This window comes from Phodopus roborovskii, unplaced genomic scaffold, assembly GCF_943737965.1.
Source record: "Phodopus roborovskii unplaced genomic scaffold, PHOROB, whole genome shotgun sequence".
Classification (NCBI taxonomy): Eukaryota; Metazoa; Chordata; class Mammalia; order Rodentia; family Cricetidae; genus Phodopus; species Phodopus roborovskii.
The window spans coordinates 13035922-13053639 of record NW_026125397.1 but is presented as its reverse complement, the minus strand read 5'-3'; the positions used below and the strand labels follow the sequence as shown (position 1 = coordinate 13053639).

The 17718-nt window shown below is 36.2% G+C and overlaps 1 protein-coding gene across 2 annotated transcripts in view; it reads left to right on the top strand.

The window, feature by feature from the left end:
- Positions 1 to 17718, top strand: part of Nkain2 (sodium/potassium transporting ATPase interacting 2) — a 920355-nt gene that overhangs the window by 453030 nt on the left and 449607 nt on the right. For both annotated transcript variants that reach the window (XM_051175496.1, XM_051175495.1), the window contains exon 3: positions 11271 to 11351. In XM_051175496.1, coding sequence (XP_051031453.1) covers positions 11271 to 11351 — 81 coding nt within the window. The remainder of the gene's footprint in view (positions 1 to 11270; positions 11352 to 17718) is intronic.

The following is a 17718-nucleotide window of genomic DNA, read 5'->3' as shown; positions in this document are numbered from 1 at the left end:
ACAAAAAATAAAAAAATCATTATGTAAATTTAGTGCCACATAAATTTTAGCCTTTATAGTTTTAATGTAATTTGGTTTGTTTTACTAAGTCATGTTTTCTTAACTTTTTAAGTCTTAAATTTATGAGCACATAGTAATCAGAATATTGCCTTATAGCAAAACTTATTGTAGATAAAGGCTTTTTAGTAGAACATTTCCAGCTTTAGGAATTGCATAAGAATAAGTTTCCTGTCATTAAATATTTTGAGTGAAATAAGCTCAAGAAAATATTCACATACATCTGTTATTGTGTTGTACAAATATTCTTGCTTTTTGATCAAAGGACATTACTTTCAACTTTTACTTAAAGACAAACAGAATACATCTGGAATATTGTTTTGCTTTGTAGTGATGAATAAAAATCAATAATCATTTTTACATTTATTGAAATAATGCCCACTGAATATTTGAAAATTTATAGACCGTTGATTGAACTAAACATTTTCAGGTATAATTGCCAAAAATATTTTTATGTCAAACTAATCTAAGATATTTAAGGATAGCCTAGTTTTTTCATAACTGATACAAATAGAATAAGAGCATTAGAAGTTGAAATAGCTGAGAATTGACCTGATAACTCTCTGCATGATTGAACTGTCATGTAGGTTATAGGCTATTCAATAAGCCTTCCTCACCAAGTGAAATCTGTGAAGGATAGAATAAAGAATGAGATTTCTATTTAATGCAGACAAGCAGGACTTCACAATATGCATTGAGAGGAGAATGAGGAGTTAACACTGAAATATTAAATGCATAGTTCCAAAATATGACATTTCTTTAATTTCTCGTGTTTGGTGTTCAGAATTTTTAGTACTCTCAGGGAAAAAATATGCCTATTGATGTTTTTAAACCACCTAAAAGTGGTTTAAAATTTATTTTGTTTGTTTCCTTGAGGCAGGGTTTTTCTGTGTACCCCTAGCTGCCCTTGAACTCTTTCTGCAGAACAGGCTGGCCTCAAACTCTCAGAACTACTCTTGCTTCTTTCTGCCTCTGGGATACTGAGATATGGTATATTCACCATGCTCAGCATAACACTAGATTTCTATGAGATTTTGGATGACTATCTAACCAAACAGTTCATTCCTGGGAGCATTCTAATTTTTATCTAGCATTTTCTGTAGCAATATCTTTTTTTTTTATTTAGAATTTCTTTTCATACATAGCAAGCCCAGTCCCCTTTACTCCCCTTTTTTTCTCCCCTCCCCACATACTCCCCATTCCTACTCCTCCCATCCACTCCTTAGAGGAGTAAGGCTCCCCTTGGGGAGTCAAAGTCTGGCAAACTAAGTTGAGGAAGAACCAAGCCCCTCACCTGGCATCAAGGCTGAGGAAGGTATCCCACCATAGTGAATGGGCTCCAAATACCTGGTTCATGCACCCAGGCTAAGTCTTGTTATCACTTCCAGTTGCCCTTCGTCCCAACTAGGGACAGATTTTTTTTTTTTTTTTTTTTTTTGATTTTCACTATAAAGCAGGTGTCTCTTGGCATGACATAACCAAGAACTGAAAATAAATGTATTATTTTTTCCCCTTTGGCTTGTCTTTATTTTTTTAATTTATTTTATATAACAAAGTCCAATTAAATGAAAACAAACATTTATAGACAATATTTGGGAATTTGGGCGTCGTTCTTTCCAAACTACTTCCTGCTGGTTAGGGGCGCTGTCATGGGGGATTCGAAGAAGATTCAGATATCCTGGCTGTAGTCTGTAGGGCTGCTTTGTCCAGCTGTTTTGAATGTAGGATCACATTGTACTCTGTTTCAGGCGGTCTGGTGTGATCAAACCACATTAGTCTGGAAGGAATCCACATCTTTTCATTTCCTATGGAAACAAAACTAGAAATCCTTTTCCCCAGTAACTTGTCCTTCAACTTAAATTTTGGAGTCAAAGCATTTTCTTTTAATTTAATTTATTATTTTACATGTCGAACCCAGTTCCCTCTCCCTTCCTCCTTCCCTCCCTTTTACCCTCTCTGCCCTCTCACATGCACTCTAACCAACCTCCCCTCCCATCCCCCCACCCCAATTCCATATGTAGGGGAATGCCATCCAGTTGGGGTCATGTAGATCTGACAGGTCATGTGAACTAGGGACTAGGGCTTCTCTCCTGTCTCTAGATTAAGGCAGTTATCCCTCCATGGGGGATATGTTCGCAAAGTCCTTTGGTGCACCAGGGATACATCCTGGTTCCACTGTCTGAGGTTTCTTAGACTGCTCAGTCCTTCTGGCTGAGACCCATATTCAGGGGGGCCTGAGTCAGTCCCATGCTGGCTTCCAAGCTATCAGTCTAGTGGCCGTTAGCTCCTCCTTGTTCAGGTAAGCTGTCTGTATGTGTTTTTGCCGCATGGTCTTGTCCTCTCCATCTGCATCTGGGTTCTAGTTCCACTCAATGTTTATGTATGGGTGTTTGATCCTGTTTCCAACAGGCATTAGTTGAGGGCTCCATGGAGAAGCTAGTTGTTGATCTCACTCTCTGGGAAGGGCATTTATGCTAGCCTTTCCACGGAAGCTCAAATTGTTAGTTGGGAGCAGTCTTGTAGTTCTCTAGACCTTTCTTTGTGTTCAATTTTATCTTCAAACCAATATTGGCTCCCTCTTTTGTGTTCTCTCTGTCTCTGTCTCTCTCTCTTTCCTATCTTCTATTCCTAACCAGGCTCAATCTTCCTGGTCGCACATGTTATTTTGGCTACTTTTTCTCCTTATCATAACAACAGGTAAGAAAGTGACCTCAACAGGTCAAGTGATGCAGCTCTTAGAGATGCAGAACTGAACAAAAGACATGAAAAGCATTGGGCAAAACATCAGTATGTCCAAAACACGCTCAGCAGAAGTGTTTGATTTTAGAGACAGATGTTTCAATATACCTTTCAAATTGTCTTCCTATTTACTATAAACATTTACTTGTTAATGATTTCAACCTCCCCACATTTAACTTCAAGGAACTGTGAGAAGTTCATCAAAGTTGGCATATCATTACATTTTTATTAGCAGCATGGTCTCAGTGATATTGGTTGCTGATACTACTTTTGTAGCATAGGCAAAATATTCAAACCAAAAAAACATTTCTGCAGATTGTATGGATTGCATATTGAGAATTGATGGTATTGCATTGGGAAGTGGAAATCAAATCAGTAGGCAAATTTGGTCATATCCTGTAATGCTTCCTTGACTTGACACATCTGCTGAAGGCTCAGGCATCCAGCTGGTAGTTAATGATAATGAACTGATTCATGACCAATTCCTTGGCTAATAAATCACTTACGATGTAACATGGAAAGCAATTACCTTTATCTTCCTCTTTCATCTCCTAATAATAATTTTGCTAAACATTTTTTTCTAAACTTGGTAATATTTAAGAAAATTAAACATGACATTAGTATTGCAGACAAACTATAAACCTAAATCTCTATTCCAATTAATACTTGATTTTTCATTATAATATCATAAAAGAAAGTCTATTTTTCTAAGGTGAATTTTATAGAAACATTTAGCAAGAAATATGAGGAATTGGTCTGTCTTAAGCACATTTGTTCTCCTTTAATTATTGAAAAATATTGCTTTGGGAAAACAATGCTCTAATTTATAGTTTCATAAAGATAGTTTATAAAGTTTATTTTATCTTAATAAAAATTGAAATATCACATGTGTATCTGGGCAAGTACAACTGACAGACTATTTTAAAATTGCATACTTTGTCTTGCTATATATATATGTGACATCTTAAAATCTAGAGGTCGGGGTACATGGGAGGGACAGAGGGAGGGAGGGAAGGAGGGACAGAGAAATGGAGGGAGAGTAGGAAGGAGGTAGGGAGAGAGAACTGGGATCGATATGTAAAATAAGAAAAATAAATAAATAAACACATTTTTAAAAAAATCTAGAGGTAAATCCTAGGCATTTTTACTGTGAATGAGAGGAATGACAAGGCTGTGGCAGTGTCATTGAGATGTGATTGGATGTTTTCAAATAAAACAGCTATGAACATTTTAGCCTTGCATAACCTAATCTTTATTCATACATTATATGCAGCTGTGTATCAGGCCAGTTGGATGACTCAGGTGGTAAAGATGGTTGCCAGAAACCTGATGACACAGGATACTAGAGTGGAAGGGTAGAAGAAGCCCCCGAAAATTGTCATCTGACTTTCACACTTTGTACTAGTACATTTGTCCCTGTCATGTATGTGTGCATTCATGTGTGCATGCACACACACACACATAAATATATCTGAATTACCCAATATAGTAAGTCAGGGCCTTAACTACTTCTGGCTTTATTTAGATAATTTGATTTTGTTATTCCAGCCACAAGACAACAAGGAAATCATGATGAATCATTAGTTCAGGTATAGCTAAAGTTATTCAGCATTTTGGTAAGACTTGAATTGCATTAGGCTCTCACGTGGTTTATTGGGTACTTCAGACATCAGTTTGTGAAAAGTGGATTTCATCAAAAAGTGGGATTTGTCTCCTATCACAGATAATAGATCAAAGCTTTTAAGCTTTTATCTGAAAAGTAAAATATAAGCCTTTTCTCGGGAAAAATGAGACTGAAGAAAGATTCATTTTACTCAAGAAAACTCCAAGTTAGGTGATACCTAGCCAGAACAATTCTTTGTCATCTTGTTAGAGTAGTTCTCCCAGGCAGAATGTCATTCCCAATTACATACAAGCTGAACAATTGCCAGGCCACTCACTGTAGCAAGTGGAAAGAAGTTAGCACAGACTCTTGTAATTTCTATTACATGAAGAAGTTGAAGAACAGGCTTTACAATGGCATTTAATGGCAAAAATCACTGCCAGACAACTTATAAGGAAATGCAAATATCTTCATCAATACTCGGGTAACTATCAACATCCATTCTGAAAATACTACCATTAGCTACTGAAAAAGATGTATGACTCCAAAAAGGAATAATAAAAGATGAAGAATGTAGTAAGGATGTAAAAGAAAAAGATAATTAATACATCAAGATAAGTGAAATAGTTAGTAAAACCCTGATTTTGCATAATGAAAGGATTACAAGATTACTATGAGTGCATTCAAGTGATTTTTCCCTCCTATTTGTTTAAGAGACCAGTGCGCTAAAAGTGAAGACTTTCTTCTGTAATATCTAGTATTTTCTGAGGTCACCTGAATTGTAATAAAGTATATAATAAAGATATAAAAGTAATTCAAGGAAATGTAAAGATGGAAAAGGAACATGTACTTCCATGTTACCCTTGAAAAATGTGTGCATACAGAATATTTGCCATAAATACTATAAAAGAAACCCATATAATAAGACATAGAACATCATTGATAGGTTTGTGATATGGTAAATTAAAGGTAGAAAATTACTGTTTTAATTTGAAAATGTAAATGATTTCTTCACAAATGCTATCTACATATCAATTTTAAGATTTAAGTAAAAGGACAAAAATTAAAGAAACAATTTAAGTTAGAGTTAATCATATTATCTTAAGGAAATAATTCTTCATTGCACCGTCAACTGGGTAAGTTGATGTGTTAGACACATTAGTGGAATATGTTGTATAGAGTCTGAGATGACAAACTTTTAGCATTACTGCTGTTTTATTTTGATAAAGAGTGATGCACAATCATAAGTATTATAATAAAGTGACAACAACTATTAAACATTCAAGTGATGAACACCTTGAAATTTTCCATAATCTAGTCTACAGAAGCCATAGGAGTTAGCAATTATTAATAAGCACTTGCAGAGCCTGAAGCTCAATGATACCATATAGCTGGGATAGATCTGCAGAGTTCTTAATTGACAGATACAGATACTATGTACAGTGTTGTCAATTTCAATGTAATTCATTTTTATGGGCCATTTCATTTTGGATATTATATCAAAAAATTCAGCTCAAGTTTTAGCCAATTTATATTAATGTATAGCATACATGTAAATAAGACTAAATTAGGAAAGACCATATTAGTATTAAAGAGCAGTAAATTGTTACTTCTATAAATATACATTGCTGGGTAAACCAGTATGCCATATACCTGTGGAGATAAAGGGACTATTCTTACAAGAGAAAGTGGGTGGTATGTATGAATGAATTGATACAGTAGACCACTTCCTGACCAAAACACCAGGAGCACAGACACAAGATGAACAATTAATAAATGGGACCTCTTGAAACTGAAAAGCTTCTGTAAGGCAAAGGATACAGTCAACAAGACAAAACAGCAGCCCACAGAATGGGAAAAGATATTCACCAAACTCACATCTGACACAGGGCTGATTTCCAAAGTAATCAAAGAACTCAAGAAGCTAGTTACCAAAACACCAAATAATCCAATTAAAAAATAGGAAACAGAACTAAATAAAGAATTCTCAATAGAGGAATCCAAAATGGCTTAAAGGCCTTTAAGAAAGTGCCCAACATCCTTAGCCATTGGAGAAATGCAAATCAAAACAACTCTGAGACACCATCTTACTCCTGTGAGAATGGTTAAAATAAAAAGCACCAAGGACAGTTTATGCTGAAGAGGATTTCGAGAAACGGGAACTCATACAGCCACTTGGGAAATCAGTATTATGGTTCCTCAGGAAAATGGGAATCAGTCTACCAAAAAATTCAGTAATTCCACACTTAGTCATGTACCCAAAACGTGTATGTTCGTGCAACAAGGACTTCTGTTCTACTATGTTCACAGCAGCATTATTTGTAGCAGTCAAAACCTGGAAGCAACCTAAATGCCTCTCAGCTGAAGAATGGATGGAGAAAATGTGCTACACAATGTAGTACTACTCAGCAGAAAAAAACAATGAAATCTTGAATTCACAGGCAAATGGATGGAAGTAGAAGAAACCATCCTGGGTGAGGTAACCCAGTCACAAAAAAAGGAACATGATATGTACTCACTCATATATGGATTTTATACATAAAGCAAAGGATCACTAGCCTACAATGCACATCTCCAGAAAAACTAGGAAACAAGGAGGTCCTTAAGAGACACAGTGTATACCAGAGAAGGGGAGAGGGACAAGATCTCCCAAGCAAACTGGGAGCATGGAGCTAGGAGATAAGGAGTAAGGGGAAGGGGAGGGGAGAAGAAAAAGGGAGAGAAAGGCATAAGGGAGCAGGCAGTTTGAGTCATGGACAGAACAGAGGAGAGCAAGAAAAGATATAACATAATAGAAGAAGTCACTATAGGATTAAAAAGTAATCTGGCACTAGGGAAATGTCCTGAGATCCACAAGAGTGACCCCCAACTAGCAATCTAAACCATAGTGGTGAGGCTACTTTGAATGTCCTATCCCTATAATGAAATTGTTGACTACTACCTCATATGCCATCCTAAAGCCTTCATCCAGTAGCTGAAAGGAAGCAGAAGCAGACAACCACAGCTAAACACTGAGCCGAAATCCTGGAATTAAGTTGCAGACTCAGAGATGTGATGAGCAAAGGGGTCAAGACCTCGGTTAAGAAACCCACAGAAACAGCTGACCTGAACAAGGGGGAGTTCATGGACACCAGTCTGATAGCTGGGAAACAAGCATAGGTCCAACCCAGACCCCCTGAATGTGGGTGTTACTTAGGAGACCTAGGCAGTCTATGGGCCCTCTGGTAGTGGATCAGTATTTATCCTTAGTATACTTATGAACTTTGGGAACCCATTCCACATAAATGCATACTCTCTCAGCCTAGACACATGGAGGAGGGTCTGGGCCTGCTCTAAATTATATGACAGACTTTGAAGATTCCCCATGGAAGGCCTCACCCTCCCTGGGGAGCAGAAAGGGGATGGGATAGGGTTGGGAGGGAGACAAGGGAGGAGGGGAGGGTGAGGTAACTGGGATTGACATGTAAACCATGCTTGTTTCAAATTTAAAAAAAATCATAAAAAATTAACTAAATGATCACAAATTGTATGTGCCTTTTTATTCATGCTATCAACAAGGACCCTAAACTTCAATGTAGTTTTGAAACTAAAATCCAAACCTATCCATCAAATAAATGCAAGACCTCAGACTTTTAGAAACCAACATTGGTGAAATATTTCAGGACACTGAAATGACCAAGGTGTTTCTTTGTTTGTTTGTTTTTTCATGAACAACAAAGCCAAATTATAGGAAACCAAAGCAAAGCTGCAAGGTGTCATATACAGTGAAAATTCTTCTGCAGAGAGTAGGAAGCAACTGGAGTGAAAGGCAATCTGTGGAATTATCTAAACTAATATCTAAACTAAATATCTAAATATCTAAAAAGAAAATGGTCAAAAAAACTTCATGCGCTCAATAACAACCCTCCATTTTAGTTTACAAATAAGGTATGGCAGTTAAATGTACACATTAAACGAACTCAAGTGTTTCCTAGCATCCCTGTTTTACGGATCAGGATCCCCTTTTTGCCACAGTTACTCAGTTTATGAATCCAATTATGAGTTCTCAGCCCACACTCCATGTAGCATTTCAAATATCTTTCTTCTCGAATCATTTGGTTTGACCTTCTTCACTCTATGCTGCCAAGAGCAACACCCCTGTATAGCACTTGGAACCACCCAGTGTCTTTAAAATGTTGTGGAAACTTTATGTACTATTACCCAATTTCATCACTCATCAAATAACGTAATGATCAGAGTATTCCTGCAAAAATGATGTCCATGAGTACTGTCCTCATTTTTTCTGAAAATAATATTTTACTTAGTTTCTTCTCATCCATTCACTGACTTAAACATAATATTTTCTGAATGCCTATGTTATCCAAGATATTAAGTTAAGAACTTATGGACATCAACATAGACAGAAGAACTTATTTCATAAAGACATTATTGTTCATACATTAGATTATTTATATAAGTAATTAAACAGGATATTAGTGGTGAAATTAAGACATAAAAGTTAGCTAAATGCTATGAAAAGCTCAGCCAGGTATAACTACATGTCTGACACCAAGTGTTATTTTAGGTGACCTTTGAAGAAAAATAAAATATTGATGGATGTGAACAGTAATGTATAGAGAAAAGAAAGAAAAAAAAATCAATGATGAAGGCATTATATGGGGAAAAACCCCAAAGAGAAAAATGTATTTTAAGTCCAGGGAATAGAGTCAACAAGTGTTAGGACCCATGATATCTACAGGAATGAGCTTAAACAAGTGACTGAAAACACAGCATCAAAATCATGGAACCTCTTAAATAGCAGTATAAAGATATGAATCATCATTAAAGGGATGGAACCCATGGATTTATTTAGCAGGAAGAAACATAATACCCTGTGATTTCAATGACAAAGCAAAACCTAGACTGGCCATTTTGTCATTGTTATCACCAACCAATCATCACATTTTAACTTAATTGAGTTTGAAAGTCAGTTTTATACATTTCTTCCAGGAAGTATCACCTTTTTTTAAGATTTAATATTTTGTTTCTCAAGATAAACTATGCATTATTTCCATATTCCCTCTTTGTTCACATTACATATAATTTGATGTGTAATGTGATATTCACCTTCTTAAAAATCATCTCCTACATTTAACATGAATTTTTGGGTAATTAATTTTTGTGTTTGTTATCTGCAGTGTTTCTGTAGGATAGTGACTTGTAGGTGTTTAAAGTGATTTGATTGACTGGATAATTAGAACTATGACTTGGTAAGAAAATTTGTCACCACTGCAGAGTACACACTAAGCAAAAAACAGAATGAGAATAATTCCTAGATTGTTACTGTTACGTCATGGGGTGTATGAGTGAATAACATGGCATGTACTCACTCATATGTGGACTTTAGACCTAGAGCAAAGGATCACCAGCCTATAATTCACACCACCAGAGGAACTAGGATACAAGGTGTATTCTAAGAGATTCATATAAAGTCCTTCACAGAAGGGGGAAGGGACAAGTCCCTCAGAGCACATGGGAATTGGGGGGGCAGTGAATGGAGAGAGGAGTGGGAGAAAGAGAAGGGGAGGAGAGGAAAGCACATGCAACTAGGAAGATTGAGTTGGGGTAGGAATAGAAGATGAGAGAGAGAGAGAGAGAGAGAGAGAGAGAGAGAGAGAGAGAGAACGAACATAAAAGAGGAAGACATTATTGATTTGAAGAGAAAACTGAACCTAAAGAAAGGTCTAGAGACCTACAAGACTGCTGCCAACTAACAATTTGAGCAACCATGGAAAGGCTACCATAAATGCCCTTCCCAGATAGTGAGATCAACAACTAACTTATCCACCATCATGGAGCCCTCATCTAGTACCTGGTGGAAACAAAAAAACAGAAGCAAACACCCATACCTAAACACTGAGTCAAACTAGAATCTAGATGCAGATGGAGAGGACAAGACCAGGTTGCAGAACACATAGAGACAGCTTACCTAAACAAGGAGGAGCTAATGGGCCCCCAGACTGATAGCTGGGAATCCAGAATGGGACAGACTCAGGCCCCCCTGAATATGGGTCTCAGCTAGAAGGACTAAGCAGTCTAAGGAACCTCAGGCAGTAGAATCAGGATGTATTCCCGGTGCACAAAAGGACCTTGGGGACACATCCCCCATGGAGGGATAACTGCCTTAATCTAGAGACAGGAGAGAAGTCCTAGTCCTACTTCAAATGACTTGACAGATTTATACGACCCCACCTGGATGGCATTGCCCTACATGTGGAATTGGGGTGGAGGGATGGGAGGGGAGGGTGGTCAGGGTACATGTGAGAGGGAATTGAGGGAAAGAGGGAGGAAGGGAAAAGGGCAGGGAGGGAGAGAAGGAAAGGGAACTGGGATCGACATGTAAAAAAAAAATAAGTAAGTAAATAAGTGAAATACAAAGAAAGGATTTTGAAAAAGAAGAAGAAAAGAGCTGCTGCATGGGACATGAACATGAGGACCATTGTGTTGGGGATAAAATTAATAACTTGAATGAAGTTTGCACATTCACCATAAAGATGACTTTATAAACAAAATATTTTTAATGTATTTAGAATGTCAAATGGAACGTCGTTTCTCCATGTCTGTAAATATAAAAGCCTTTATATGGAAATGGGGAGGCTGTTATCTTTTCTCTCTTAAAAACCTAAAGCTGGTTCTTCAGTATTTTATTATTTCTGAGACTAAATGTCATAAGAAATCAAGAGATGGATAGAGATAAATATATATAATTGGAAGCAATAGCCAGTATTTTCAACTAGTCTTTGACTTGGATTTCAGAAGTTCAAGATCTATTTGCCCTCATCCTCAGCTAATTCTAAATTAATTCTTCTCTTGTTCCTTTGCTTTTCCACAGTATGCTGTCTGGCTAGTCCTCTGGGTGACGTGGAATGTGTTTGTTATCTGCTTCTATTTGGAGGCGGGGGATCTCTCAAAGGTAATTTGCCATCTGATTTGCCTGAGTCATCACTCCTACATTAATGAATCTCTTTCAAATTTAGAACAAGACTCTCTGAGCTCTTGTATTTTAGGTGCAGTGGGTGAAGGTGAAGTGAAGGATGTCTCACTTTTACCTCTGTGATTCTGTCATCTCAAAGTTATGATGTGTGCTATGCAGCAAAATTAATTTGGAATGTAAATTATAATACCCCTAATGTAATATGCCTTTATAACATCCATGAGAGGATTCTAAGGCTGAATAGGATATTTTCAGAGACAAATATCTTAAAGATTTTTGAAGTCACTTCATTGCCTTGTCTTGAGCAATGTTTTCCTGATTGAACTTAAATAATAATACAATAATTTAGACAATTCACAGAAGGAAATAATTTATTACAGAAGTGAATAAAAATAAATACATTATTCTAACATAGACTAGAAGATATAAAAACTCTTTATGTTTTCATTGTAATTTATTTACTGTGTGAGAAGCACTGCTGTAATTTTAACATGAATTCATTGACTATTGAATAATGTAATCTACAGAGTGCTAAGGCCATCGTTGTTCTATTGTAGTATGGTTACAGCAAATAGGTGAAATAAGGCAATCCATTTAAGTAAATCTTGACTCAGGAGAGAATTTCTGACTTGTTCCTCTTGCTAATGTTGGAAGACAGAAGTTATGACATAGTCTTTGGCTAACACCATCACATGTGGTAAATGTCTTAAAGGTACTGTAATCTTTAAACCTAATACTCAGAAGAAAAATCTCTAGATATTTCTTCCCCATATCTATATATCTAGTCAGGCTAGGGAGATATGGGGTGGTAATATATATGTAGGAGTTTGACCAAACACTCAGCATTTTAATAGTGTTTGCTTATCATTTAATCTGTGCTATGGATTTATGTCAAGTAGAAATAAATCATTTTGATTTATCATGGTTCAATGACAAAGATGGAGAGAAAATAAGTGTGACATTTGGGATGAGGGAGAGTCTAGTGAAATATTCAAGGATCAGATTTATGGCCAGTTCCTCACAGTCAGCCTAGTGAAAGACCACTTAGTGATTTGTCCAGAGAGTCATTCTGTATGCTGTGGCAAGCACACATCCCATTTGGGAAGGGGCTGTGACCAATGGAGAAAAATTGTTCTGACTGCTATAGGAGAAACGCAGATTGAATCTCTGCTGAAAAGGTAGCACTCTTTCTCAGGGACCTGAATTAGTCCCCTGTTTATATGTCTCTGATGTTATGTAATCCACTTTCTTCAAGGAAATTTCACATTAGAATGACATTTAACAATATTCTCTATATAAAATAATCACCTTAAAATTGTAAGTTAAGTGTCAGGAGTATTGACAGAGTGAAATGATTCAATATACCCGGGTTTGTTTAACATGAAAACACAGAGAAAAAAGAGAGTTGAGGTGAGCTGAGTGCACAGATGTTTTCTGGAGGCAGCAAGCTTTCCATGTGTATCTGTACACACAGAATGGAGGCTAGGATCTCGTGATTTTAAACAAGATAATTAAACTATTGTGAGGGCACACCCTAAAACCCCAAAGCACAAGCAATCTGTAAGCCAAAGACTAAGAAATCGTATTCTCACAAGCACTTAGTGATTGTCCATCATCATCATCAATGGAGCAGTTAACAGTATTTTCTTGTACACCAAGGCTTCAGAACTCATGCAAATTTTATCATCTCCTTTAAACATAAAACCATAAAGGACTAAATTCTATGGTTATCTGCTCTGGATTTTCTTTTTCTCTGTACAAAGGATCTGAGAAAGGTGATTGTGTGGCATTTAATACTTGAGTTGTTTCAAGTAGCTCACACTCTGTGAGGAATAAAATGCTAGGCAGAAACACTAGTGATTAAAAATGTAATATAGGAGCTCATGGACCCCAGACTGATAGATGGGAAACCAGCATAGGACTGACCCAGTCCCCCTAAACCTGGATCTCAGTTAAAAGGCCTAGGCAGTCTGCCGGACCTCTGATAGTGGAAACAGGATTTATCCCTGGTGCTCAACTTCGGGAGCACATTCCCCATGGAGGGATACTCCCTTAGCCTAGAGGCAGGAGGGAGGGCCTAGGCCCTTCTCCAAATACCTTGACAGATTTGATGATCCCTCCTGTGATGCCTCACCCTTCCTGGGGAGTGGGTGGGAAATGGGATGGGAGAGGGGGCTAGGGGGCGGTGGAAGGATGGGAGGGAGAGGGAACTGGAATCAATATGTAAAATAAGAAAGAATGAAAAGTCAATAATGGCTCTGTTGAGACTGCATATAGTAGCCAGATTATAACATCATCATTTTCAACCTCTAAAAAGTATGGCAGTCGGTATACCATCTGAATCCTCCATGACTTGAGTCCTGGAAGCAAATACATGAAATCAAATAAGAGAATGCATTCAGAGGGATGTACATAATGAGAAAGGTGTTGCTTTTTCCACACAATATGAAAAATAGGTAATTGCTTTACAACAAATACAAGCAAGACTTAAACTTAAAGATTTTAGTTACTTTCAAGTTTAAGATTTTAGTTACAATAATGTAGAGATCAAAACTTGTATTCTCTTTTCTATAGCATTTTCAGTTTATTTTTCTAAGCAATTAATTTTCCATGTGGTTATGAAGTACATACAACAATCTTTGGTTGTCTTTTATAAATAGGTATATGGTTAATACCATGAAAATACAATATTACTAACAAAATTTCAATGACTATTTTAGAAATTGTAGCTGTAAAGGACTCAAGAAAAAATAAAATTTGTTTTATTTTTATCAAATAGAGAAACTGCTTTTTAATTTTCTGTTAAGTTGGCATATAATAGGAATATATAATATCATAGCAACAAAACATCTAAACAACAGTAACAATTTCTATATTATTTATGTTTATAACATGTTAGTGTTTAAACTAAATATCATCAAGTATTATATAATGTGTTGTTCCTTGAATTGGTATTTTTAATAGATATCTCATTTGGAAACCAAGAGGAAATGGGTTTTCAATTCATTGCATATAGTATCTTTGTTTGAAGTTGCCTTTGAACATTAAATGTGAAGTGATCCCTTGTGTTCGGGATTTTGAGAAGTCTTCGTATGTAGTTTTCTTATTTCATTATACTAGTCAATTATGAATCCCTTATCATTTTTCAGGCAGAAATGAGAACCCATCCTATCCATCAACTAGGTTGAATTATTGAAAAAAGGTGAAATATGTTATTTAATATGTAGTAATTTTTAGGTTCAAAGTACAAAACAGAACAAAAGCACAAGTACTATAGTGGTTTATTTACTGAATTGCGTCACCTGGAATGAGAAAATAATTTTCATAGGAACACATTAGAAAAAGCTTAATGGTCTGCTCAAATGTGGCAAAAATGATCTGGTTAGATGTGTAAAATTGTAAGCTGGTTCAGGTGAAATTGCAAGTCTCCACATCTTCTGAATGAGCTGTTTTGAGATGCCAACTCATGCTTTTTCTGAGGAAAATCGTTAGTCCATGGTGATCGTGTATTACAGGGATAAAGCAATAAGCTGACAGAGAAAGCAGGCAAAGGGTCTCTTCATACCCAGGAGAGACCAGTGTGTTTTCACTTAAGCCTGTGAGACTAAGGGCACAAGTAAATACCTGATAGATTTCACTTGGCATTAGAAAATTATCTAGTGCAACCGAGGCAACAATGTTTAATCATATATAATGGTGTGCGTGTGATTTAGAAATGCATGGAAGTTACTTCTAGAAAGCTGTCATGTTTTAATGACTTTCATGGTTGGGCTAGGATCTAGATGTGATTTATTGTTAAATGTTGCCATTTGAAAGAAGAAATAATACACACAATTCAAGCTTTGGTGAATAAAACTGTTGTCTTCCATAAGAAGCAGAGCTAGAAGATAAAACCTTCCTTACACTGAAGACTAAGAGGAACAAATCCTTAAAAACAGAAATGAGTGGTAGACAGAATAATGGAATTTAAACAATTTAACAAAGATCCCAATGTTCACACATATTTATATTCAGTAAAAAATCAGTAAATATCAAATTTGTCTTCTATAACTTTGTATGTAAACATAAATGGAGAGACGTGTTATATTTGTTTTACTTATATTAGTGTTTCTTTAAAACCTAATTTATTTTTCAGTGAGGCATGATTGCACACACCTGCAACCCCAGCTACTAGAGCGATGACAAGAACAATGTCAGGTTGAAGGCTTGCATGGCTAATAAAGTGTTCAAGACTATTCTGGGCAAATAAATGTGATGCTGCCCAAAGAAAAGGGTGGTGCAATGAGAAAAGGATGTAGCTACATAACAGAATGCTAATTAGCAAGCTAAAGAACCTGAACTCAATACTTGTTATCACAAAGAAATGACTAATTTTGTATACAGTATACTAGATCCATATGGTGTATTAGTTATTACTTTCTTTGGTATATTAGTTATTTTTCCATTGCTGAGGTAAAACACCACATAGAAGAAAGGTTTTTTTTCAGTTTGAGGCTCCAGATATGAGCCAATCAGGAAATCTTTGCCTTCAGAAGCTTCTCAGTTTTAGGATGACCCATTTATTAATTGTAGATCTCAGTGTCTGTGCTACTGATGTTATGTTCATAAAGTAGTCTCCTGAGAGATTTGGGATCAGTTGGGGAGGGGAGAGGGAGTCAAGAAAAAGAGAAGGGGAGAAGTTGAGGGGAAAGGAGGACATAAAGGAGCAAGAAGATTGAGTTGGGGGAAGAATAGAGGAGAGCAAGAAAGAGAAACCATAATAGAGGGAGACATTAAGATTTAAAGAGAAATCTTACACTAGGGAAATGTCCAGAGACCTACAAGGATGACTCCAACTAACAATCTAAGCAATAGTGGAGAGGCTACCTTAAATGCCCTTTCCTGATAATGAGATTGGTGACTATCTTATATGCCATCCTAGAGCCTTCATCCTGTAATTGATGGAAACAGAAGCAGACTCCCACAACTAAACACTAAGCTGAACTCCTGGAATCCAGTTGCAGAGATGTAGGAGTGATGAGAATATGGAAGAGTGTCTTCTAGATACAACAGGACTGACACAAAGGACTCATGCATGTTCAAGCCAGATAGGGTTCCAGTGCTGGAGTGTGCAAGGTGGACACAATGTCCTATCATCCCTACAGAGAATATGTGACAACAGCTTACAAAAGAAACAAATAGTTTTCTCCAAAGGAGTCTAACTGGGTATATTAATCTAATTTAGAGTTAGGGCCTATGCACAGGAGTAGAGGGCCAATACAATATGAACTAACGATATTTTTCTGGTCTTCTGTCTCATATTGTTTTGTTCAGGCATTTTTGACTTGTTTGGGGATTTTTTGCTTGTCCGATATGGGCAAGGTCCTTTATCCAATTTCCAGATCCTCAAAGAAAAATACCTACTCGTGTAGATAGACAAACTGAAAGACAGAAATGCAAGCAGATAGTGAAATAGTTATCCTGAATAAAATAATATAGCATCGAGATTAATAAAACAAAAATAATTGGATAAAAATATTGAACTGTAGTATTCATAATTAATTGGAGTTTGTAATACTCCTTTATAAAAATGTTAATCAGATAAATAGTAAAAATGTTGACACTCTATACATTATAACTAGCAAAAAATAATATTTTATTCAGTAGGAAGTTCCACCCATCATAGAACTGTCAAAGCTATAGACAACACCTAATCATTGAGTGACTCAAACCATAAAATGCTCAGTGCATAATAAGTTGTAGTCATTAAACTAGTGTTCTCTGACTCCTGGGACCAGAAAAAAAATGAAACTCTAAGGTAGCAGTTTACTTCTAAACTGAAAGGCCCAACCACTTGAAATTAAAATCTGGAAATATTTTAAATTTACTAAAAAATAAATCTAATAACAATAAAATTTTGCTATCATAAAATGTTAAAAAATGCTTAAGACCTTACATTGAGATATAAAGGTTAAAATATACTGAAAAATACAAATGATCAATTCAGAAGTTGGTGAAACCACAGTGATTCTTCTAAAATGGGAATAATGAAATAATGAAACACTGCTCTATAAACAATAGACAAATACAGGAAGGGCAAACTGTCTCTTATCCATGTTAAAGATGTCAAAGCTATATCAGGAGTTACTGAGTGGAAAGAGGGACAGAAATACATTTTATGCTTTTTTGCATTTCATTTTGTGACCTGGCAGTCTTGACAGTATGACAGAGAGAGAGAGAGAAAGAGAGAGAGAGAGAGAGAGAGCAGTTCAAATCCAATGTAATTGACACAGCATAAAATGGACAAAGGTTTTGGAAACCACACTTGAAACAAACATCTGAGTTAAAAATTAATAATTATTTCTTA